The sequence below is a fragment of the Leuresthes tenuis genome, unplaced genomic scaffold (genome assembly GCF_036924035.1).
Source record: "Leuresthes tenuis unplaced genomic scaffold, fLeuTen1.0.hap1 SCAF_10, whole genome shotgun sequence".
Taxonomy (NCBI): Eukaryota; Metazoa; Chordata; class Actinopteri; order Atheriniformes; family Atherinopsidae; genus Leuresthes; species Leuresthes tenuis.
In genome coordinates this window covers 16,344,451-16,367,974 of record NW_027325364.1, presented here as the reverse complement: position 1 = coordinate 16,367,974, position 23,524 = coordinate 16,344,451, and the positions used below count along the sequence as shown (strand labels likewise).

At 39.0% G+C, this 23,524-nt stretch overlaps 1 protein-coding gene and 1 long non-coding RNA gene across 2 annotated transcripts; both read right to left on the bottom strand.

The window, feature by feature from the left end:
• Window positions 1-1,048: 1,048 nt before the first annotated feature.
• On the bottom strand, window positions 1,049-17,318 carry c4b (complement C4B (Chido/Rodgers blood group)). The gene is made up of 41 exons (XM_072394448.1): window positions 17,198-17,318; window positions 16,782-16,968; window positions 16,513-16,690; window positions 16,355-16,425; window positions 16,133-16,221; window positions 15,971-16,053; window positions 15,792-15,879; window positions 14,588-14,711; window positions 14,336-14,477; window positions 12,822-12,934; window positions 12,585-12,734; window positions 12,334-12,501; window positions 12,052-12,243; window positions 11,528-11,671; window positions 11,310-11,433; window positions 10,334-10,405; window positions 10,044-10,253; window positions 9,836-9,950; window positions 9,497-9,567; window positions 9,256-9,395; window positions 8,935-9,150; window positions 8,783-8,834; window positions 8,611-8,700; window positions 8,325-8,531; window positions 7,400-7,481; window positions 7,049-7,241; window positions 6,840-6,935; window positions 6,329-6,491; window positions 5,956-6,149; window positions 5,718-5,876; window positions 5,573-5,632; window positions 5,405-5,495; window positions 5,200-5,329; window positions 4,982-5,072; window positions 3,872-3,946; window positions 3,632-3,734; window positions 3,450-3,539; window positions 2,139-2,243; window positions 1,957-2,040; window positions 1,716-1,848; window positions 1,049-1,625 (listed from the first exon to the last, which is right to left on the bottom strand). Exons 1-41 carry the CDS (start codon window positions 17,260-17,262, stop codon window positions 1,484-1,486), a joined length of 5,082 nt encoding a protein of 1,693 aa, XP_072250549.1. The 5' UTR covers window positions 17,263-17,318; the 3' UTR covers window positions 1,049-1,483.
• Window positions 17,319-20,475: 3,157 nt separating this feature from the next.
• Window positions 20,476-21,827, bottom strand: LOC140316566 (uncharacterized). The gene is made up of 2 exons (XR_011917332.1): window positions 21,755-21,827; window positions 20,476-21,654 (listed from the first exon to the last, which is right to left on the bottom strand). It is a non-coding gene; the product is annotated as an uncharacterized lncRNA (long non-coding RNA).
• Between the last annotated feature and the right edge of the window lie 1,697 nt (window positions 21,828-23,524).

Sequence of the window (23,524 nt, the reverse complement as noted above, 5' to 3'; positions counted from 1 at the left end):
CTTCAACAGCTACGCCTTATGCACACCTGAGAAAACACACCTGATAACACTGGCACATTTCCCCAGGAAGCTCGCGGATGCTGCTCAAGCACATTTGGTATGTCAGGGCAGGTCAGTACGCAGGCAAGAAATACCCTAAGTCAAAACATAGATGCACCAAATATAAATGAACCTTTGTTGAGAGGGTATCGTTAAGTTTCACCCTGCAGCAAAAAATAATCCGCATACAAGTCAAAAGTAATTGCAACCCTTTAATTGAAACCTCCATCTCTGCTGCGAGGGCTCTTGATTTATTATAACTCTAATCAGAAGACACAAGTTTACTCTTCTAACGCATGACAAGCCATTGAGGATCTGGGGAGGCTACGGGAGAAAGTTCGCCTTTTCTTATGTGCTGTTGGCTCCTGACAGCACACCAAAGTAATCTTGAGATCTGCATATTTATTCACCCTTTATTTATTCAAATCTAATGAAACGTCGAATGGTGAGGCTGAAACAGTGCAGGCGTTGACCTGGCTGTGATTGAAGTGATGGTCAGTCCCCCCGTGTTGCTTACATTGGACCTGGCCTCAGAGATTAGAATAATATGAGCACATAAGCCGTTGCTTGTTCCCGGCCTCCTCCCCCACACCTCCCCATCCCCTCACCCTTAGCCCCATCCCTCGTTCAGAATTCTGTAATTACGCCGAGAACCTTCTGCATCATGTCTCATTTGACCACATTTGAGAGGATACTTATTAACTCTCTCTGATAGGTAACCTTTATCCTCATGAGGGGATGTCTGAGCCAAACCCTGTGCTCCTGTATGAGCAAGTGAATCAGTCTCATGTGCCCAAAACCAGTCCTTCCCTCCTCCTTTTTCCTCAACTTGCAGATGTTAAGCAAAGGAGGGGGTTGACTTTGACTGGGGTTGAGCTGAGTACAGAGACCCCTCTCAGATCCTTTGCTGCCCGTAAAAGAAAAAGAAAACATAAGAAAATAAATATATTTGACAGGAAAGCTAAATCAAACTGAATCACACTGCTGGGAAAAACATGAAAGAACAAAGTACATTTTTGAGATGACTCCTTCTTTTTATTTGAGTTGAGTTTCATTTTTAGTAATTATATCAACATGTACAAGCAATGATAAACATTCAAAAGGCATTTGCGTTTACCCAATACAGTTTATGTCCAATACAGCTAGAAGTGTTTCATTTAAACACGTTTGGCAGGATTGGCCATATAGAAAAAAAAAAGATGACATTAAAGTTGCAACTTAAAATGAAACAGCAGTGAATCAAGCTGAATCATGAATCATCCACTTATTGTCTAATTAATAGTACTTATCGTCGATAGATGATTATGATGGTATAGTATAGCGTTACAATATCACAAATAGTGAAAAGAAAAAAAAAGTTCAACAGCTCAACATCCAGATTGCCTTTCAGGGGAACCTGCTGTCTGCAAGTTGCAGTGGAAGTCAACAGATTTGTGGGTCACTTTCACTGCGTGCAGCCATTTATCTTGTACTCATTTACAAACTCGGTAAACTGAGTGCAAGCACGTCTATTGGCAGACTTTTTACACTCTTCATCCTGAGGCTTTCTTTCGACCCAGGTGTTTGACTCCAGCAGGTACTGCATCCTACAAAAAGGGAGAGAGTGAACCGTCAAGTTTGAAATTCCACTTGGCTTCGCTACTCACTTTCTTCTTGGCATGACTTATCACACTCACTGTCCATTTGAGTCAGTCGTGGAGCCATCTTTGCCCATGATGAGATACTGCTTTCCCAAGTGTAACTGCCCCTTGCAGTGAAGCCTTTTGGCAAACACGCGAACAGAATTCTCATCCACTCTCAAATCTCCATCTAGTAAACAGATGATAGTCAATCATCGTCATAACAAGAAATAAAATGTCACTCAACCATTTAAAGGTAAGCGCTGCAGCATCTGAGGCTTGAGGTTAGTTTACTTACTTAATTTGAGGACCTCAGTTACATTAGCTTTGTACAGCTGAAAGTTGCTCTTCACAGAAACACTATGGATTGAAACCATGTATGCTGGAATACGGCAAGAATCAACCATGAATAACAAGTATGCTTTTCAGTCAAGTTACTATTACATGTGTCCGATATGAAGTCTCGTGTAGAGAACTGACCGTAATCCACTGTAGGGAAGAAGCAAGCGTGCTCAAAACGGTTAGCCTTCAAGATTTTTTTCCCTCTGTTTAATTTGAATGTTTCCTGTAATTTATGACAGGGTCCTGTAAAAGATGAAACACAATGCACTTTGAATTATTCAGACAAAACCGAACATATATTCAGAGGTCGGTACGGATCTAAAAATGACCGAATTTGAGAGAGAACTTTTTTCAGTGGATTTCAGCCAACTGTAAACAAAGCTTTCCCAAACTGCTGAGACAACTGGACGAATGAGCCAATTACAAATATGGAAGAAAAATAAGTACACCCTCTTTCAACTCTAAGGTTTTACATATCAATACGTGACAAAAAAAAAACCCAAACATCCGGTCCTTAACATTTGGTAAATACAACTTCAGATGAACAACAAGAAAATGACAAAATGTTCTGTCATCATTTATTCAACAAAAACTATGCCAACATGTGTGTGAAAAACTAAGAACACCCCAGATTCAAAAGCTTGAACAACTACCTTTAGAGGCAAGTCTTTTAAATAAAAGTCTTCTCTATGACATCGTTTTTGAGGAGCTCTTCCCAACACGTCACTGAGGCTTGTTGACATTCATTTGGGAACAGATCTGTTAAAGTCCATCTGGACAAGTCGCCAGTCCATCACAGGGCCACACAGAGACAAACAAGACAAGCAACCACACACACACACTCACACCTAAGGACAATTTTAGAGACACCAATTAACCTAACATGCATGTTTTTGGATGGTGGGAGGAAGCCGGAGAACACGAAGAGAACCCACGCATACATGGGGAGAACATGCAAACTCCACACAGAAAGGCCCCAGCCAGGAGTTGATCCAGGAACCCTCTTGCTGTGAGGCGACGGTGCTAACCACCACACCACCGTGCAACACCTTAATTTCTTTCTTTTTTTTTAAGCAGTCTGTTGATTTGCTGCTGTGTTTGCCCTGCAGTATAATCCAGTTTCATCCAAGCTTTAGCTGTCAGACAGCCTCATATTTGCTACTAAAATACTTTGATTTGCAGAGCAGTATTTCTTGTATCCTGACACATGAGGCACTAGAACGGGTGTACTTACTTTTTTTTTTTACCATGGCTAAAGCTTCCTAACATAGAGTGCTTGTGTTGCAAGATCGCACACTCTAAAATTATTGCAATCAAGCAGTGCAGCCATTGTCTTTGAAATACTGGTCTGTTCAGCTGTGATATGCATTTTGTTGACCAAATTATTGTGAAAAAGGAGAAATTTAGCAGTTGTAATGTTACTACATCTTTCTTTAAGTAATGGCCTACTTTCTGCGCATTGGCACACATCCTCTGAACACAGTTTGGAGATCATCCTGCTTCTTTTGGGGGCTGAGTAGAACACAGTGCACCTTCTGCCTGCAAAGAGAGGACAGACATTTCTGTTAAAAAAAACCTAACAACACTTTTATGAAGAGAGATGTTAAGAGAATATAAAAAGAATGGCTTACTTGGTTCATAATAATCATAGAACACAGCTGGAGCAGGTTGTAGAAGGCCAATTGCTACTGTTTGGTTGGCATCAAAACTAATACATTCCTTTCTTTCAAAAAGCTGTAGAGAGAGAAAATATCTTTTAATGGTGCAATTTTGAACATGCAATTTTTGTGACTGTCGACCTTCCAAAAGTAAAACTAAGATGGAAGTGACAAAAGTGTTTTAGTAGATGTGTGTCTTGATTTCAACCTTACCTCATTGAAGTAGATCAGCACTTTTCCAAAGGAGATCTCATAATAGCTAATGTATTGTTCAGGTCGCATCTTTAGCTGAGAACAAAACAAGAATTGAAAAACTGATTTCATAGTAGAGGAAAAGACATGACTTCAGTTCATTCCTCAGATTTCCGCAGTGTAATGTGTAATTGAATCTAGATTCAATATTTGAAGGAAAAGTTGAAAGTTCAGATCTTTCTTTTTTTATATATAATTCTCAATTTACCTAATGATAGAAAAATGCTGCTGTCATAGGTTTGAATCAACCTTATTTAACTTCTGCTGCAACACTCCGGAAAACAAACAAGTTTGTGAACCCTCTGGAAATCATATTCTAACACAAATGTATTGTGGACAGATAACGCCAGCAAAGAAAGAACAACATTTCATTTAAGGTCAAGCACCTTATACAATCTGTGAAACGTCACGGTGAAAGTATCATGCTTTGGGCCTGTTTCAGTGCATCTGGGCTAAGATTGCTTGTCATCATTGATGGAACACTGAATCCTGAATTATACCAACAAATTGTAAAAGCAAATGTCAAGTCTTCTGTCTGTGAATTGACTCTCAAAAGAAAGTGAGTCACGCACAAAAAGGCCCAACTCTTTTTTCTGCCGAAGACCAAAGTTCATGTTTTGAAATGGCCTTGTAATTTTCAGTGCTCCTGATGAAATATCTGCAATGTTTGATAAGGGTTTTGCTTTTGAAACTTATATGTAGGATGTGATGGACAATCTGCTGTCTTGAGATCATATGAAATATATGTATTTCTATAGGGTTTACAGACTTTCAAACACCGGTGATTGTGGTAATAACTAATGAAAATGGTGTTTTCTATGCACATTAACATACACATTGCACATTATCTTGCACCTTGAACTGTCTATCTAGTAACTAAACATTGTTTAAATATGAATATTTGTTAATACGACTTTTTTATTTGTCCATCCAAACTACGGGATATGATCCGACCACCTTTGCCTGGAAAATTAATGGGAACTGACTGCCTGAACCATAGTGTATCCCTGAAATAGCCCCCCACTATCTACAGAAGATAACAAAAATAAAGAGAATAAAGAGAACACAAACCCTGTCCAGGCTGCTTTCTATGGCCTCAAAGCCACTCAGTAATGTGATGTCAGCAATGGCCATCCCTGTAAGATTGCTGTTTGGGCCAAGACTGGACAGAGGAGAAGAAAATCCTTTTTAAAAATCTGAGAAAGCGGTCAAAGAGAAATAATGACCCTGTTTTTTCTTCATTTTAACTGAGCACATGAAGGCACATATGTAAATATCATTGAACTAACCTGACACAGACAGTGTATGTAACAAGACTGTCTGAATTGACGTTGTTTTCAACGTCTCTTCTTTTTCGTGCCTGCTTCTCGTCATTGGTGTCGTAGTTGTAATCATAGTCATAATTTTCTAAAATCTTTGCTGAAAAAGGCAGAGAGGACTGTAAGTGTGCAACTGTTGCAGTGGTTGTGATGTGTTGACAGAACAAAAGCTCACCGGTATACATTACTTTCCCTTCCACTGTTACGCTCATAGAAAGTTTGCTGCAGTCATCCTCAGGGTCTAGCAGATAGTATACCTTTGCTTCCTGTTGAAGAGGAAATTTACTGTGAATTACTGATGTCACTCAACCAAATTCAGAACTGAATAATGACTCAAACTCACTTTCAACTTGATGTCTCCTTTTCCTGTGAGTTGTGCACTAATTTGTTTTCCTGTGAATTTCTTGGACAACAGAGAAATCTGTCAAAATGAGAGCTAATATCAACATGCCTGTATTTAAGTGTATTGTGGGAACCCTTTATGATACCTTCAGATCTGTTTCCACCTTCTCCTTCCGATTTTGTAATTCAAGTTTAAGAAAGTCATTCCTTCCTTGGACGGTGAACTTTGCTATCATATTTACATCAGGTCTTGAGGCCCTCTTCAGTTCATATTCTGACAAGGCTTCCAGTGCCATGACGGTATCCTGGGCAGGGTAAACAAAAACGAGTTTGGACCTACATCCACAGAGAATAATGCGACTCTAAACCTGGTACTGTAATTACCTGTGTTGATTTAAATCCTCCAAAATAATTTTCTTGGCTCGTTAACCAACAGGCAATTTGGTCTGCCGACTTCATTTCATCAACTGCCACTGCAGTTAAAAGGGCATATGCTGTCGTCACTATTGTCATGGCATCTCCCACCATTTGATCTGCCGAGTTTCTATTTTCTGTCCACATGTAGCAGTCATTCTTCGCTGTTAATTGAAAAAGGTTAAACAAAAAGTTAAGAATATTTTGATCATTTCATCCTGGAAATCTTTCCCTAAATGACTACTTCATGAAATGTACAATTAATAACACATGTTGCAGTTCTAAGCGTATGAACATTCTACTAATGTGGCCCCCTCTTATTTCTTAATTGGATTTGACATGCCTGTTACTGCCATTGAATGAAGTTTTTTCCATGCAAATAAACGATCTGCTTCCTGTGGCAAGCAAACTGATAGGCAATAGGCTGTAATGGCCACAGCATAGGGATGCTCAAGCTCTGCAAACTGCGACTGGAGATACGTCGTTGCTTCTAATATACTTGCTTTCTGTTAGAAAGTAGCATAAACACAGCTGGTTAACAATTTACACTGGTTAACATTGAATATAGTTAATCAAAGAAAATATACAGTAACACAATTGTTAACATGTTCAGCATGCTATGATACTAATTACACGCCAGCTTATTGTTCTAAATCTGATAGTAGCATTTGTTTGATCCTAATTGTTTAATTAGGGATAAACTTCCAACTTTTAACAAAGAAATTAGACAAAAGATAAGGGCATCACCAAAATAACTACAATTAATCTTCAAAACAAACTGTGGATATAAAACTTGATTCATTGTTAAGAAACACTGTGTTGCTACGCTGCTGAACACAGAAAAATAATCTCACTGCGATGGCTCGACTTTCATTCGTCAGGAATTGAAGGGACCGATTCACTGCAAGAGTTATAAAAGCAGTCATGGCTGCATCCGGGTCCTTGTCTTTCTACAAAAAACACAAAGAGGACTGCATTAAAATCACAGACTTTCTGTGCGTTGTACTGTCGAAAAAAAACGTTTTCACAAAGATGAGTAAGTTCCAACGACAGGAGAGGTTACCAAAATATGTCTGTGTAAAACAGGATTTGGGTCGGGGAAAGAACCATCGCTTTGTTTTTGGGAGAGCAGGTAACTGACTGATTGCTGGATCTCTGCTGTTGGTACAAGGATGGCATTGCGACCCTGAACTCCAACGACTGCTGTTTGACGCTCTGCTATCAACGACAGAATTTTCACAACAAGGGCAGTCGCCCTAAAAAAGAGGGGGATAGAGAGAGAGAGAGAGACAAGCTGATGGGTAATTTTCTTTCTAATTTCATAACTGTGAAAAGAATAGATTTGATTCTTCTTATCACATATACGCTATAGCTAAAATAAATCCGGTCATTTAAAACATATAACACTACTCACCAGTTACTATATGGTACTGATGAGAATGATCCATAAGATCCGTCGCTTTTTTCCTTGTGATTTGCTATAATCCACCTATAACCTGACAAAACAGAGATTACTATGTTTATAATGAAAATTTCATTAGAATTCTTTATCATATTTGAGTAATATGTTTATTACACTCTACAACATTAATGTGGAACAAGAGGATAAAACAGGGGTCAGGTTAGACTCCCAGTTAGAATTTCCATAAACAAAACAGCAAAGTTATTTTGTTAAAAAAAAATTTTAATTTAATTCCTAATTCTTAAAATGTTATAGGTGAACTGCTTTATTGGGCCCTGTGATAGACCGGTGATCTGTCCAGGGTACCCTCTCTCTGCAGCTGGGTTAGGCTCCAGCCACCCAGTAACCCTGAATGGCACAAGGTTGGGAAGTATGTGGTTCGATAGTATAGACATTTTCTGACATAGATAGTCAACATATAATGTGAAATACTGAGTATTCATTCTCTTATTTTCTGTATTCCGACATGCAGACAGTCTGTAAACAGTCACAAAGTAACATTAACTTTATGTGACTCAATGCTTTGTTGTCAGTATTGCTGCTTCCACCTGGAAATGCCTCCTCTGCTTCACCCATGACTAACACACTGAGCTGCTACTCTAAGAAAGCAGATATTCCTCTCAAGAGTAATCCAGAGTTACAAAGTTCCTTTTTTAAAATCAGATTGGCTCTAACAATTAGAGCTAAACTACCTTCTTTGCAGGTTAAGAAATGATCTTGCTTTGGGACCAAATCAGGCAACTCTACGCAGTGTTGTAAATCACATAATAAAATTTTGCTCTTATTGTGATGCTCGAAGGTTAAAAGATCAAGTATTACAGATTAACTCATCCAATGTTTAAGATGTTATTCTGTTAGCTGTGTGATGTTGTCTTACCTTCCTCAACATGACCAAGAGCTTCATCTCTTTTACCAGGAGGCAGGTCAAACCATTGCTTACTCAAATCAAGGTAGCGGAGTGCAAAAACTGTAGGGGCCAGTTTTGTCAATGTCTGTTCCAAACACCCTCTTGGCAAACGAATCAGCTTTGAAACCCTCTTTGGAGAAAGGAGATTGCTTGCATATGAACTGTCAAATCCATCCCCTGTTGATGAGAACACTGAAAGAGTAAGAAACGTGTCACCTACAATAGGAGAGGAGTGTCTTTGTCTGACAGCACCCACCTTCCACTGAAATGAATATGTTGGAGCTGGTGTCAGGAACTATGTTATCTGGTAAAGTCCCATCAATAGAAACATATTTTGTGCTCTTCCCTGTCATGACAGAGATACACTTAGAATTAATCTAACAATCATAGACACACAAGTATCACTGATAAATACCGAAAGCACTCACCATCTAAGTTTATCAGGGTAGTTTTTTCCGTTCTCTTTTCCATTCCTTCATTCTGCGACATTAGACATTATAACAGAAGGAAATTACACTGCGTCGTTTCCCTTGTTGTGTTGTATACACATTTTCTACAGAGATTAGTCTTTGCCACTCACCATTACTTTCAAATTTTTCTCCACTGCATCAACTCCACTCATATCCTCAGTATCATAAAGGCGAATTTTAATAGGTATCGACCCTATTACCATGGGGACAGCGGAGAAGGAGACAAACCGTGAGGAGTGATTCCCCACAGCAACTTTGACATAAGAGCTGGTGGTGGCGGAAGCAGGGGAGCAAAGTCCCTCAGTTTGTTCCATGTTTACAGCCACCTGTAGACACACAGGTGATCAGAATAAAAAAAAATAACACCAAGAATTCAATTCAATACTGTCTTCCAAATCTTCCAAAGCCATCATCATTTAGATGATATCTACCTCTAGATCTTCATCGCCATAGTTGTAGATAATAGGAGTAATGGACAGTTGTTCATATTTTTTCACTGAGTAAGGCAGTCTCAGAGACACAAATGTCTCCTTAAATGCTATGGTCTCTTGTGGCTTAATTACACAGAAACCTGAATGAAACACAGAGAAAGTGCAGTTACTTATAAAGAGCTCTCTAAAACACAAGATGCATTCTTGAGATGCATTTGTTTACTCGAGCAGCGATTCTCACCAGTCGCTGCAGATAAAGTGACAACCTGAATCTCCCATGTGGTAATGGAGTCAGGTAGGACCAAATCATACCTAAAGGGGTTTTCAGTTAAGAGAAAATGGATTACTTAGTTGTAAAATACATGTTATCTCTGTCATATTCATACAGCAGATTTGGTTATTTTGATTGATTGTAACCTGCCAGAAGAGAAACCTGAAACGATCACTTTGACAATATTAGAAGCAACAAAATGTAACAAACACAATTGTGATTATGAAAAAAAAAATGTTTAAATGTGTGTGACTGGCTGTTGTATTTCGCATTCATAAGGAGACAACAAGTTTACTGTCCACCTCTTACCTTCCTTTTCCATCAACATCAAATTCTGTGAATGCAAAGCTTGGGGGAAAATATCGTCTTATAGTCTGAGAAGCAGGGTTCAAGAAGAACTCTTCAATCTCATCTGTGGTTATAGCTAAAGATAAAAATAAGAAAGTTTTGCATTTAAACTGTGACACTGATGTAGCTGTCAGTGCCATTCAAGTGGATATTTAGTGTTTAATCTCACTCCTGCCAAATCCACTCTGGGCATCTCTCAGCATCTGCTCTTTTCTCAGTTTCTCTGCTTCTTTGCAGCATTGTAGAAAGACATCAGCGCATGTTTCATTCTTTTTCACAAGAAGGACCCTACTCCGTCTTTCCTCACATGTTCGTCTCATAGGGATGGAAGAAAGAGCTTGAGTACAACAATTCTCTGCATCTGCATCAAATTGTGACTCTAAAGAAAAAGAAAGAACACGTTTAAAGCACATTCACTCAAGACCAACCACAATTTAGAGATAATGTCAGAAATCTTACTTAAATCCCTGATTTTCTGTTCGAATTCCACAGAACGTTGGCGGCGTACAGATTCTGAGTTACAGTGGAAACCTGAATAGATAGTGGAACCAAAAAAACAGATCAGTTTTGAATATCTGAATGAAAACTAGCGCTTAGGACAGAGCGGTATGGAAGCCTTGAGAGGCAAACAAAGAAAAACAATTCTGGGTCTGACTAAATTAATTTTTTCTCTTACTTTAAGAGCCCTGAAACGCAATCAGTAAAAAAAAAAAAAGAATTCTAAGTTTGATGAAAATGTATTTATTCATTCTCATTCTATGAGCCCTGAAAGACAATAAATAAATTAATTGATCCATTTTCTAAGTCTGACCAAATTAACTTAAGGCAAGCAGGGAAAGAAAATTCTTCTGATCTGGTTTTTGAGTCTGAATAATATTTTTTTTTTGTAAATGGATAAGCAGAATTACATTTTTAACCCTCTTTTTGCCACTCAGAGCTTCCAAATGGCTATTCAACACAGTTTAGTCATTATTTTGCTCCCCTTTTATCTCTCAGCTGCTTCCACAACACCACCGTGTTATTTGTTAGCAAGGTAAAAGGAATCTGTTTGGCTGGTATAAACGACTAAAAGGGAACAATGGTTCTTTTTTGCATTTAGATAGCATGACTGCCTTCTAATGACACTTTCACCAGGTACTGATCACTTAGGTCAGCTGGTAGCAACTGAAGCTGGCAAAAAAAACCCAAAAAACGTAATTTATTCATTTTATGACATCTAAGTCACAAATCCATTCTCGAAAGCAGTTTGAAACTTCCATAACATAAGAGGTTGCAAACATATTTTAAACATATATGTATATATATGTAATCATAATCAAATTATTATCATTAGAATAATTATTAAATTACAATATTAATAATAATAAAATAATCAGCTAAATCTTGGTCATGAGAAAGAAAATTTTAAAGGAATTAAAGATGAAAGCTTATTTACTCTTTCTCCATTTTTCCATGGACTGAGATTTAAAAGCCAAGCCTGCGTCCAGAATTACTGATCCTGAGTCAGATCCTCCACCATAGGAACATCCAAGGTCATATGAAGACATGGTGGAAAACACCTGAGTGAGAACAAAAGCTAGGAATTAGAACTGTTGTCATTTATGATGACTAAATATGATAGTAAATAATAAAAGGACAGTGTAAAAAGGTAACCTGCTTGGCTGTGAGTTTATTATCGACATTGAGACCATAGAACGCCTTATCCGCAGCCAGCAGAGCCACTTTAGCTCTCTGACCATGTAGATCAAATTGTAGAACATACTTTTTTCCAGGTTCAGATTTTCCTTTATGTTCTACCTAAATTAGGAATAAAAAATAGATATTTGTTAGCGTTGGTGTTATTTCAATTAATAGATAAGACCAAAACAAATGCAAACACAGAGACTATCTGGTACTTAAAGTAGCCTAAAGCAAGTCAAATCTGGATAGGCAACAGCATGAAACTCAACACTGCAATGTTTGCAAAAGTGGAGCCAACATTTCAAATGTAATGTCTATTGAGAGCCTTTGAATTATTTTTCCGACACTTTTTCACCATCTCTGTCATCACAAGCAGAAAGAAATGTACAGGTAAATAAGTAACTAATTTCAGCACAAACAGTCAGCTGAGGTAAAGTTCTGTTTGTTTCCCGTCTCACTCAGCTCAGTCTGCATTCTTATCTCCTCTGTTTACTCACCTTGACCTTTATCTCACATTCATCCCTGACATCTACCCACAAAGAGTCAGCTACGATGTTGCCTTTCTTGCCGTGATAATAGCCAATCACACGGAAAGATGGAACCATATCTGCCGTGATCTGCAGGTTGATCTTTACTGTTACACCAATATTCACAGAGTCCGTCTTTACTATGATCCCACGGCTTAATACCTGCAACACACAATGAACACGCTTGACTGAATGCTGCTTTTCTAATTTATTTCTAAACTCACCACGCTGAATTCAATCATATATCCTCACCATGTAGTATATGTGCCCTGTACTTGGGCCATTGACTGTGCTGAATGTGATGCTAAGCATTTCGTTCACAGAGTACAACCTGTTGGTAATTGCCATGTAAAGGAAGCTGCGGTCTGTAGATGAAGCGCCTTTTAAGTTTTTCCTCTCCTTCTGGTCACCTACTGACACCTGAAGGAGACAAAGGTGGAGACAATTAAAATTTAATCGAATCGAAATTAGTAAAGCCTTTAACCAAGTTTGGGGATACTAACTTCAACTGTAAACGAATTTTCATTTTGGAGATTAATGATATTAGACACCATCCCCTCTTCATTAGTGATCATTTTCCAAGATTCCCCTGAGGCTTTGATATCGATTACCACACGAACTGCTGGGGAGCCATCTGGGAGACGGATGACTGCCTACAATGGGAACAAACCAAGTCTTGTTGAAGAGATCACCGGGATAATGTACTTGTTGGTGTACATGTTTGTTTGTGTGTGGCTTACCACCACATCTAGTGGATATCCAGGAATGAAATGAGAGCGAGTTCGAGAGAGATCGATGGTGTATCTTTGGGATATGACAGGAAGGTAAACCTCTCCCTCTTGTATTTCACCACCTAAGCAAATTAATGCACACAGCAATATCAGCAACCATATCATGGAGTAAACCCAGAATGCATTACGTGATACTGTTTGCACCAGCAGTCTGGTCACTAACATGTTTCTAATGCAGTTTTCTGGGTTACATTCAGCAGTTTTGCTGCCAAATGATGATGCAATTCTGGTTCACTAATCTTGTCCTATGTTATAGAGTACAGGAGCAGGTGAAACTTCCAAACTTTAATCACTTTGCTGTCAGGAGTGACCACTACTGTGATAGGGAAGGTCTGGACTCTTGATATCAGAGCACAGTGATTTGAAGTTTTTAACCGCTAATGCGCCAGCCATCATCTTTCGTTTCACACAGAGTATTCACCTGACTGGATACTGACTTGGGCATGTTTGTATACATAAATTAATCTTCAAGTCATACCACAAGTTATTAATCAACTTGAAGTCATGGGAAACTGAAATATTTCCCCTTACCCACTTATGTCATCATCACTTTAACATGAGGCTTAGGTCAGTGTTATTCTAAAAGGTCAACCTCACCCAAGACTGAGATCTCTGGAACTCTTAATCAGGTTCTCCTCAGGAATTTTCCTGTATTTAGTATTTAGACTCATCTACCATTCCCTCATTTCAGGATGAGAGGTTGGGTTTGCACCAATGACTTGGTTGAACTCAATGGCCAAAACTTCACATTTCAGTGTATTAGACCAAAGTACCTTGTTTGTAACAAGCTTGTAGAGTCTGTCAGAAGCTGCCCCCTCCCCCAAACACTGGCTTTTTTCTCGCCATGTTTCCATCCAGCCCTTTCTTGTGGAGTGTACAGCTTAGAGATTGGCTTGAAGGCGAAACTGGTGAAACGCACATTCATTTTCAGCTTTTTCATTCCATTGAGGGAGCGACAGAGAACACCCCGGACAGGTTGCCAGTCCATCGAAGGGTGTCCTTTTCAGCTTTTATGCTTCATAATTTTCAACCGTTTCTATTTCTTTTAATTTTGTTTCACCAAAAGAAACCCAAAACATTTTAATTCCAGCCTGTGAAGCAACAAATGACAGAAGGACTTTATGCCAAGGACTTTATATTAAATGGCAGTAATATCCTTGAAGTTTAGAGGTTTTGTTAAACTTTTTACCACATAATATAGTGTCTCTCATTCAATACCCGGTTGCAATTACTACAGAGTGTCCTGAAAATGTGCAACAGAACACAGAAAGATGTTGTGTAGTCATTGAGCAACAGACATTTCTGGAAATATTTCCTCAAAGAACACACACATCCTTCTGTGTATGCAAACTATTATTCTTAAATTCTCTACACTGACACCACGATATGGTCGAGAGAATTTTAGTCTCAGTAGAAGGTTTAACTAACTAGTAATATAGTGTGTGACCGTGTGTGCCCTTTACTTTGAAGGTTGGTGACAAAAACTCCAAAATAGAGTTGTAATCCTTTTTCCTGCAAATCAGAGAGAGTTTGGTTGTGCTGTTCCTTGAGTTTCAAGTTAATATCTTTTAACTTAAGAGTAGCTCTTGCAGTTCCATCCTGAACCTGCAAAAAATGGCACGTATTGTTGGTTTAATAGAATATTTAGGAGATGCAAAATGTTGCAAAATCTTAAAATAAAAATAAACTTAAGGATAGAAATTTTGCTTTCTCACCGAATTAGTGAGCTCCAGTCCCCTGATAAGTTTAGGTGGGATTTTTTTACCATGGGCTGTATCTTTTTTGACTACTCCAAACTGGCAGTGGTACACCCCTGTGACTTTCTCACCATAAGAGTACCTGAAAAGGATTATTTACTATTATAATTGAAACAGAAAGAGAGGATGAAAATGCAACATTTGCTGTTGAAACTCAATTAAAAGATTAGCTCGATCAAAATGTTAGTTCAGCCCTTTGGCTGAAAATACAGTTGCTGTTTCACCTCGTGTTCACGAAAGCAACAGTCTATTCCCCAAGGGGGTACACCTGATCACTCAGACCGGAGGCTGCTGCCGGATTTACAGGACGTAAGCAGAAGCGCTCTGATGAACGGTAAACGTGGGTTGAATAGTAAAGGTCAGCATTTTGGTGATCGTGTAAAGTGTGTTTCTGAGGAATTACTTAACCGATGCACCAAACAAGCGCAGGAAGTGCAGCCATGATAAACATGCATACGCACAGTTATCAGCAACTGTATTTTAAGCTTCAGGGTTATATAATGTTTTGCAACACAGTTTAAATTTCTGTCACAAAGAAATGCATTTATCAAAGTCTGTGAATGACATAAGTTAGCTGCAGTGATATAGCTGTTGGAATGATCTATTTCTTGTTTCTCTCTTTTTGCTTTGAAGAAAAAGTTGGTACACAAGGCACGACATCAACAGGGACTACCAAGTACTGACTGTTTTTTTCCCGATCTCAGTGCTCCCGTATCATTTTGATACAAATAAATTCCCAATGAAGCTGCTTTTGTTCACACATTTATCTGTTTTCAAATCTTTTCTGTTCTCTTATAAAATCCTGATTTCATAACTTCAGTGTTATCTGCTAAACTAACTATGCAGTCATCTTGGATATATTTATGCATGTATGATGATCTCTCAGATAGAAAATCAGAAGAAGGATGTCTTCAGCCTCCCAACTACAGCAGGTGATGCATCTGAAAGCAGCTCACAGGCGCTGCAGCCTTTGACAAAGCATAAAAAGAAGTGTTCCACTCTTATAAGGCAGTAGTACTGGGAGAGTTTTTTTCTAAAAGTCTTTTAAAAGTATCTAAAACTAGCATGAGCAAATGATTGGGTGCAGTGAAAGTGTGTAATTGGAGTGAATTGTTTGGGTCTCACGCCCGGTACGTGAGACTTGAGACCCTTAGAGACTTACATGGCTGAGATGGTGAAGTCAAGACTGTCATCATTCAACAAAACGTAGCGCTGCTCCATTACGATGTTCACGTCGAAACTTGGTAAAACTAAGGCGTGTCACAGTGTTTGTAAAGATAAGACACTTTATCTGTTCATTTTAGGGAAAAAGTCAAACATCTTGAAAGATACTGTACTTACTAAATTTTTGGACTTTGAACTCTCGGACTGCGGCGTTGTTTTCATCACCTTCGTAGTGTGCTTTAATCTTCCATGTTCCCGTTCTTCATAAAGGAAATCTACACGTCAGTGTTGTCTGTCGTATGTTAATCACAGTTTACTACACATTTGTTTTTAACATACTCGGAAACACTGGGTATGGAGAATTGGCTTTTGTAGATCCCTCTCGTGACTGCCATAAAGGATTTCATCACTATGCTTCCACCTGCATTCTGTCAGAACAATACAATCAAGAACCATGACATTGAACTATGAAGACATTCTTTCAAAGTCCTCTTTTGGAGGACACTTGAATGTGTGTGTTTGTGTGTGTGTGTGTGTAATGTATATACAATATCCACTCACAACTACTGATATGTGGACTGGATCCTGGTTAGGCCTTAACATGTGGTCGAGAGTGAATACCCTGTATTGCACTAATGAAATATAATCCACATTAAAAGAGTTTATTCTTTGATTGAAATTTCTTTTGATTTCTAGAACCATATTGACATTGTCATTACCTTTTTGTGTTGGGTTGTAGACTGGCTGATCGGTCTGAATGAAGATGTATCCCCTGTGCTGTGAAACCAGGACCCTTGTTGCCCTTCTAGTTTTGTCAGGGCCCTCTAGCCAAAGGTTGAGGTAGGGATATTCAGATCTTTCAGATTTTGGAATTTCTGACCATCTGTCCCTATCTATCTGTGAAGATAAAATGAGAAGTTTGGGTCATAGGAATCTCAGTCCCATCTGAACTGTTTTGATTCTTCTTATTTTGATTACGTTTTCATACCATGAGCTCAACGGTTTTGATCTCCCCTTCTTTAGCACAGCTAATGGGTTCCTTTGCCGACACGAGTGTTCCATACTCATGTTCCAGGTAGAGAGTAAAAGGATTATTGAGATGAATCCCTCCCAATTGGACCAACACTTTCTCTTTAACACCGAGGTGAAAGACATTTGGGGCAGAGATGAAGAATCTGCGTACAAAAACGTGAAAAATATCTTTTACTCCATCCTTCATTTGACATGAATTGAATTTAATGCCGCTTATTTTGTCTTATCTATCACGTTATAAACAATATGACAGTTAGGATATAGTATATAATGACAGTACAAGAAAATAATTTAATTTGTCATGCAAATAACAGAAAGCATATTTAAATATCTCCACATTGGGTTACATATTATATTGACTCTTGCATTTACCTGTCTTTCTCTGAATTCCCCATAGTCAAGCTTAGGAGCAGTACCAAAACAGTGTGGGACTTCATTGTGCCACTTCTGATGCTTTGCCTGCTCTGACACAGGTTCAGAAATAACAGAGGGTTGATAAGTCCTCTGCCCCAGTATTTCTCAATAGTTGGATCGGACAATGCCCTCCCTCTGTTTTTCCCCCCACTGAGACATCGATATTTTTTTCTTATACAAATGTAACCGGCAATGAATAATTACAGAAAACTGTAATAGCATAAGCTGATATGTGGAAATGACACACAATATGGTTCCATACAGTGTAAATTTATACAAAGATGCTTCATCTAAATGAATGGCCCTAAATTAATGAGGGCATAAAATACTGAAACGCGCACATCTGACTACAGCCTATTTGACTTCTAATACGTTAACTTTATTTTTATCAGTGCTTGGCTTGCAGCATGGAAAGCTTTTGCTTCAGTTTCACAATGTGTAACCTCCCTCTCATTGGTCTCTGCCAAGTGAGCCAGATTTCCCCCAAATCATGTGATTTACGAGAAATCAAGTGTTGTCTTTTAGGATTTGAGTTGGAGTGAGCGCTCTTTTAACAGGACTCCAAGCATTTCTAATGTCAGACAGGTTCATCCTCAAAATCCCTGTCAACAGTTGCTTCATTTTTCTTTTTTTTAAATATTAGTTCTTGCCTCTTTTAGAACTGATCTAAACTTACTGAAGAGGTCTAATCTTTGTGTCACAATGCATAAAGTGAAACCATCCAAATGAAAAAACAAGTTGCCAAACTGTTTTCATTGCGGCTTTATAGTTTTGGCGGCACTGCTCGTGCGCGACTATTTGACTGAGCTCGTTTGTACTTTAACCAGTGTCCTCTGTTTGAGCCACTAACTGTGGGCTTTTTGAAACAGGACATGTCAATACAGTGACAATATATCACCCAAAGGAGTGTCTTGGTTTGGAGAGTTTCTTTTCTTGTTGCCTGCTTCAAATGAAACAGAATGAAACAGTATGCTCAATGACAAAGATGCTGGAATAATGTAGGAAGCTTTATTTTTCTATATAAACAGCATAAAAAGGAGTGAAAAGAGTAAGAAATGCATATCTGTCTTATTTTCTTTTTACAGAAAACATTGTGATATTCAACATTATCATACCGAAAGGACATTCATTTAAATTTTTCATCCTATCATTGCTGGCACATGTTTACACTTTTGAGTATCAATAACATATTCTCATAGTTCGTGTGGAAATGGAAGCACATTAAGCCATGCAAATCTTTATGGAAATCCTCAATGATAAGCACAAAGAACACGTTTATAGAGTATCTAAAAACAGGCTTCAGTTTTCCACCACGCGGATTGACATCTATATTTCACATCGTACTTTTAAAAAAATGACTCTCTCTTCGCACACAGTAAAAGTTTTGATTTACATACCTTCATGATTTAGCTGGAATTTAACGTTTAATGTTTCTAAGGAGCCTGTAACCTGAACTTTCAGCCAAAATAAACAACAAACATAACAGGCATATGGAGTACACATCCTGGTCAGCCTTTTCAGCCAGTGTTGTTTGCCAATCACAGAATTTTCTTAATGGTCACAAAGCAGGTGCTCAGCACGCAGCTACATAACGCTCTGTTCACTCCCGTGTTGATCCCTGTGTCTGTGAGTCAAAGAGAGTTGGGGGCATGATGTCCATCCACAACTCTTGGATATGGAGAAGCACAACAAGAATTGCGTTTGGACAATCAACACCAGACTCCCTGTCAAACTTGGGATGAGCAGCGTTCTTTAGCCCCGGAATTAAGTCCTGCGATGAATGTTTTTGGGAAAATATAAAAGATTAATTATCGCAAGTGCTGAAGTATCTTTTTTTTTTAATTTAATTTTAAGCATTTGATGGTTATTGAAAAAGTGTGAATAGAAATGCAAAAAAATGCATTTCTTTCCACCAAATGTGTTTTAAATTGAACTGTTTAACTGTCTATTTACAAACTACTGATCAAGTAAATACAATGCTGATACTTACGTTAAGCTCCATCAATAATACAAGAATAAATGTTCCAGATAAGAAGAAATTAATTATGTGCATCTATGCATATCAAGAACTAAAGTCTAAATCCTTTTTTCTAACTTCTTCCAGTTTATTGTAGTGTCCACTCTCTTGCATCCTGCGTCCGTCCTCAACTGCTGCTGGTTCAGTGTGCCTATGCTCGTCCCCCTCTCTGTCACTGTCCCCCACTATCCATCTCATTTCATGCAGGAGTGGGGTTACCTAAGAGACTGGGCTTCAATGGAGAAAATCTGCTTTTCTACAATTAACTGTGAAAGTGACAGAAGGAAGGGAAGGGAGGGGAGCAGACCCAAAGAAGTGAAGGAGAGAGATGTGCGCATGGCAGGTAGAGACATGTAAAGTTCTGCAGTTCTTCCATTTATCCATACATTTCGTACTTTACACAGATCCAAAGTCAAATTTGTACGGGATTTAACATAAATTCAGCTTGTGATATTTTTTCTCTCTTTCTATTTGTGATTTGTTCACACGCATTTATCCCAGATATACGTTTGACTTTTCAAGCATCTCAGACTTGAATCGGGATTTAGGCCAAATTAGGTTGCATTACACTGATCCCATTGCAGATGAATTCTGCTTCACCATAATCTCTAAAAATTCAGAGGGAGTGACCAATGGGTTTGCATGCTGAGAAGTGCACAAAAGGGTGTGGCGTGGGAATGTCCTCAGGGGTCAGGAATGAGGGTGGAGGGGTCAGAGGTCAGAGCCAGCTGGACGGCACACAAGAGGAGATGAGGGTGAGAAAAGGAGGGGAGGGAGTAGCCCAGGACTTATTGACTGAACCGTATGGGACGTTAACATTGAGCTGATGGGAGGCTCACTGACCAATGTGGAATCAGGGAGAAACTGAACCAGGACACACTTGTCTAATGGCCCGTAGTAATTCATAAGTGACAAAACCTTCACTTCAGTCCAGAACCTTTATCAAAATGCAGCGGTGGATTACAGTCACATTGTGAACCCACAATGCAAACACGTAACTATAAATGACGGAACTACTGATGAGAACTCATCTTCTCAAACCGAATATTTGTAAAAATGTCTGACGATATTGAAAAGTTGAATTTTTTTGCATGATTTTTATCATCAGCCTGTAGTTTGCGTCCATATCTCACCATCTGCCTCATATCACAGTTTGTTTCTTGCTCATGTTTTTAACCTCACAGCAGTTATGCTCATTTACGGTAGAAAGCACAGCGTGTCATTTTCAACAGTGTCTCTTTATTTCTGAGAGCATAGTTTCTAACATGAGCCAGCTGACAATTAAATACATTTTTCACAGATATGATGAATCATTAAGAAAAAGCAACAAAAACAGTAAGGAAGTATTTGCTGTGAAACATGTGCAAATACACACAGAAGGATTTGTCTTATTGCAGTTAACAGTTATAGCTGCATTCATAACCAGAATGCCGTTTAGTGTTTCAAGTACAAATTATTTATATCCAGTTCTCAGTAATGAAATGCTTTATTGTGTTCTGTTATCGTGGTTCAAAGGTACTTTTTATACCTCAAAGGTGCAGACAGGAGGGCGAGTGTATGTAAGCCGTGTTGTAAGCCGGCTGAGGGACTGAGGAAGACGGCTGGGTCAGTAAGGGCAGCAGGCAGTCTGTGGACACAGTGGTCACGGTGGTCTAAAAAGGACAATCTTGGAGTCCCGTCCAGGGGGTCAACATGCAAATATTAACCCCGTGTGAAAAGCCTCGGAGCAGATCAATTTTCTCACGTCGCTCTTGCTGCCCATGACTGTGAATGTGCACACCCACACACCACATGATGTTCTCATATCTGATGAAAATGAGTCTCAACAATAGAGGAAGCAGCTGTATCTCAACAAAGGTTGCACGATATCATGAGTCAGCACTGAAACAACCTTAATGTGTCACATACACCTGGGTTGTTTGGATTCTCAAAATTTTTACCGCGAATGAACTGTGAATATAGGACAAACATGTTAAGGTTTTATACAACAAAGTGAGGAACTTCAGCATCTTTAGTCATTTTAGATATCTCCACTCTTATTCAGCACAAGCATAGCAGATGAAATTCAGTTCCTGTCTCTCAGGCAAGCCAACCCACTGCTGCCTCCCAGTGGCTTCAATGGCACCACTGACGCCACACTCGTTTTCTCCTTTAGGTCCATGTCCTGGCGCCCAATTCTGGTAGCAGCCAGAAGTCGACTGGATCCAAAACCAAAATTTTAAGTTACAAGTGTAGCGTAGGCCCAGCCAAACGTGGGGCGAAGTGGCGTTCCTCGCCTTTTCAGCCACCTTGTCCTGAATGTACTGGGTGGTAATGTGGACAAGGTCTATATGGTGCTCCCTGCAGTAACTCATAGCCTCAAGCCACGTCATGTTTTTCTGGATAAGTATCAGGTTTACTTCAGGAAGAAAACAAAAAGAGATGGAAAGTTTGATTTGATATTTTGTGAGAAAACAAAACAAAAAAAATCATATTGGCACTTAATATTTTAAACATACCTGGATGCAAACTGTGGCTGTTGGCAGTGGGCATTAGAGTTGAGGTTGTAGTTGTTGGGGTCAGTTGTGCTGTTGTCGCGGTTGACATTTCTTTAGTTGCATTGCTGAACTCTGTGCTCGTGGGATGCGACACAAATTCTGTGGTATTTTGTGTTGTCAGTTCACTGGCAGCTGTTGGTGCTGGGGTGGTAGCGTTAGCAGAGTTTTTAGTAGCAGCCACAGTCGCATGAGATGTTACAGTGACCCCTTGAGATGGATTGTGTGGGAGAGTTGTTGTCAGCTGATATAATGTAGTGCTCTCCTGTGTAGTTTGTGAACTGGTGCTTGATGAAATGGATTTCTGTGCTGCAAAAGCAGGCATGCAGAATTACAGGGGAAACAAGGGAGCTCTGCTTTATTTTGTGTATGATACTAAATAGTTCAATGTAATTAGAACACATTTCACTAGGTCAATTTTCTGATATAGGCAACAAACTGTAAATAAGGAAGACCAACTTACCACCTTGACAAAAAAAACTGAATTTGTTTTGGCATTGTAGGTTATTCCACTTCCCCTCATCTTTGAATATAGCAGCAACACACTTCTGTTGCTCAAGATTATTCGGTTGATTGGGTTTCCAGAAACGGAATGATGACTTACTCCCATCTGACCATTTCCAGTGATCTCCGAAGAGGCCAATCCACACCTTTTTGGACTTAATCAAGCTCTTAACTGCGTTATTCTTCTGTGTTGAGTGTATGGTAACAAGGTCGGATGATAAGTTCCTGCAGTGATGCTGAGCATCCCTCCACGTTTTACACGTAGTAATAAGGCTGGTACCATCCTTACCTGAAAAGTTTAACTCTGTAAACAATGTGGCGCTGCAATGTATTTAAATATTTTTGTGATTTGAAGGTCATTCCACTTACCATGACAAACAAAGCTTCTTTCTTTGGTGCATTTATTAGACAACCACTTTCCACTTGTATCCATAGCTGCACATGCCTGTTTGTCTGTTTTTGGTTTTATTTTTTTTATTTTCCAGTTAGAATAGTTTGTGTTTTGATCAGACTGAGACCAATACCATGTCAACACATTTTCAGCCTCCAGTCCTATCCAGGCTCTGGCAGACTGCAGAGCTGCACTGATCAATACAGTCATGTCTTCTGAGCTGCGAACTGTTGCTAAATCATTGTACATCTCTCTGCAGTAGGTCTTTGCTTCTTCGTAGGTCTTTGTCATACTGATATAGTGAAACTCTGAAGATCCCAGTGAGCACGAACAAAACACTGTGAAGTATTTTGTCACATAAATTTCAATGCCAACAACAGTAACAAAAACATTCACTTGTAGTTTAAAGTAATGCTGATTACGTATCTAAAAAGCTGTGCATGTCGGTACATGTGATATTAGGTAAACTAATACGGAACAGAAAAATAATGGGTAGTACAAACCAGTGATAACAATCACGAGTAGAGCTGAAGTCCTTCTCATGGCGACAAGTCTTTTTTCATCCATAGCAATGAAAAACTTCAAAAAGAATAAGTGAAAAAAACAAACAAACATATATGATACAATTGAATACAATCTTCAGATACTGGCAGCTACGGCTCCTGATGTAAGGTTCTAGTAGGTTAGAGCAGTAAAATGTGTCTGGTATGAATGCCACCTGGCGTGTTATGACACAGTTCCTTAAAAAGTGTCCGAAACAAAGTTGTTTGTCAAGTTCCTCTCTCTCTACGTACAGTGTTCTCTCTCTCTACGTACGGTTTCCTGGTTTGCAAAGATAA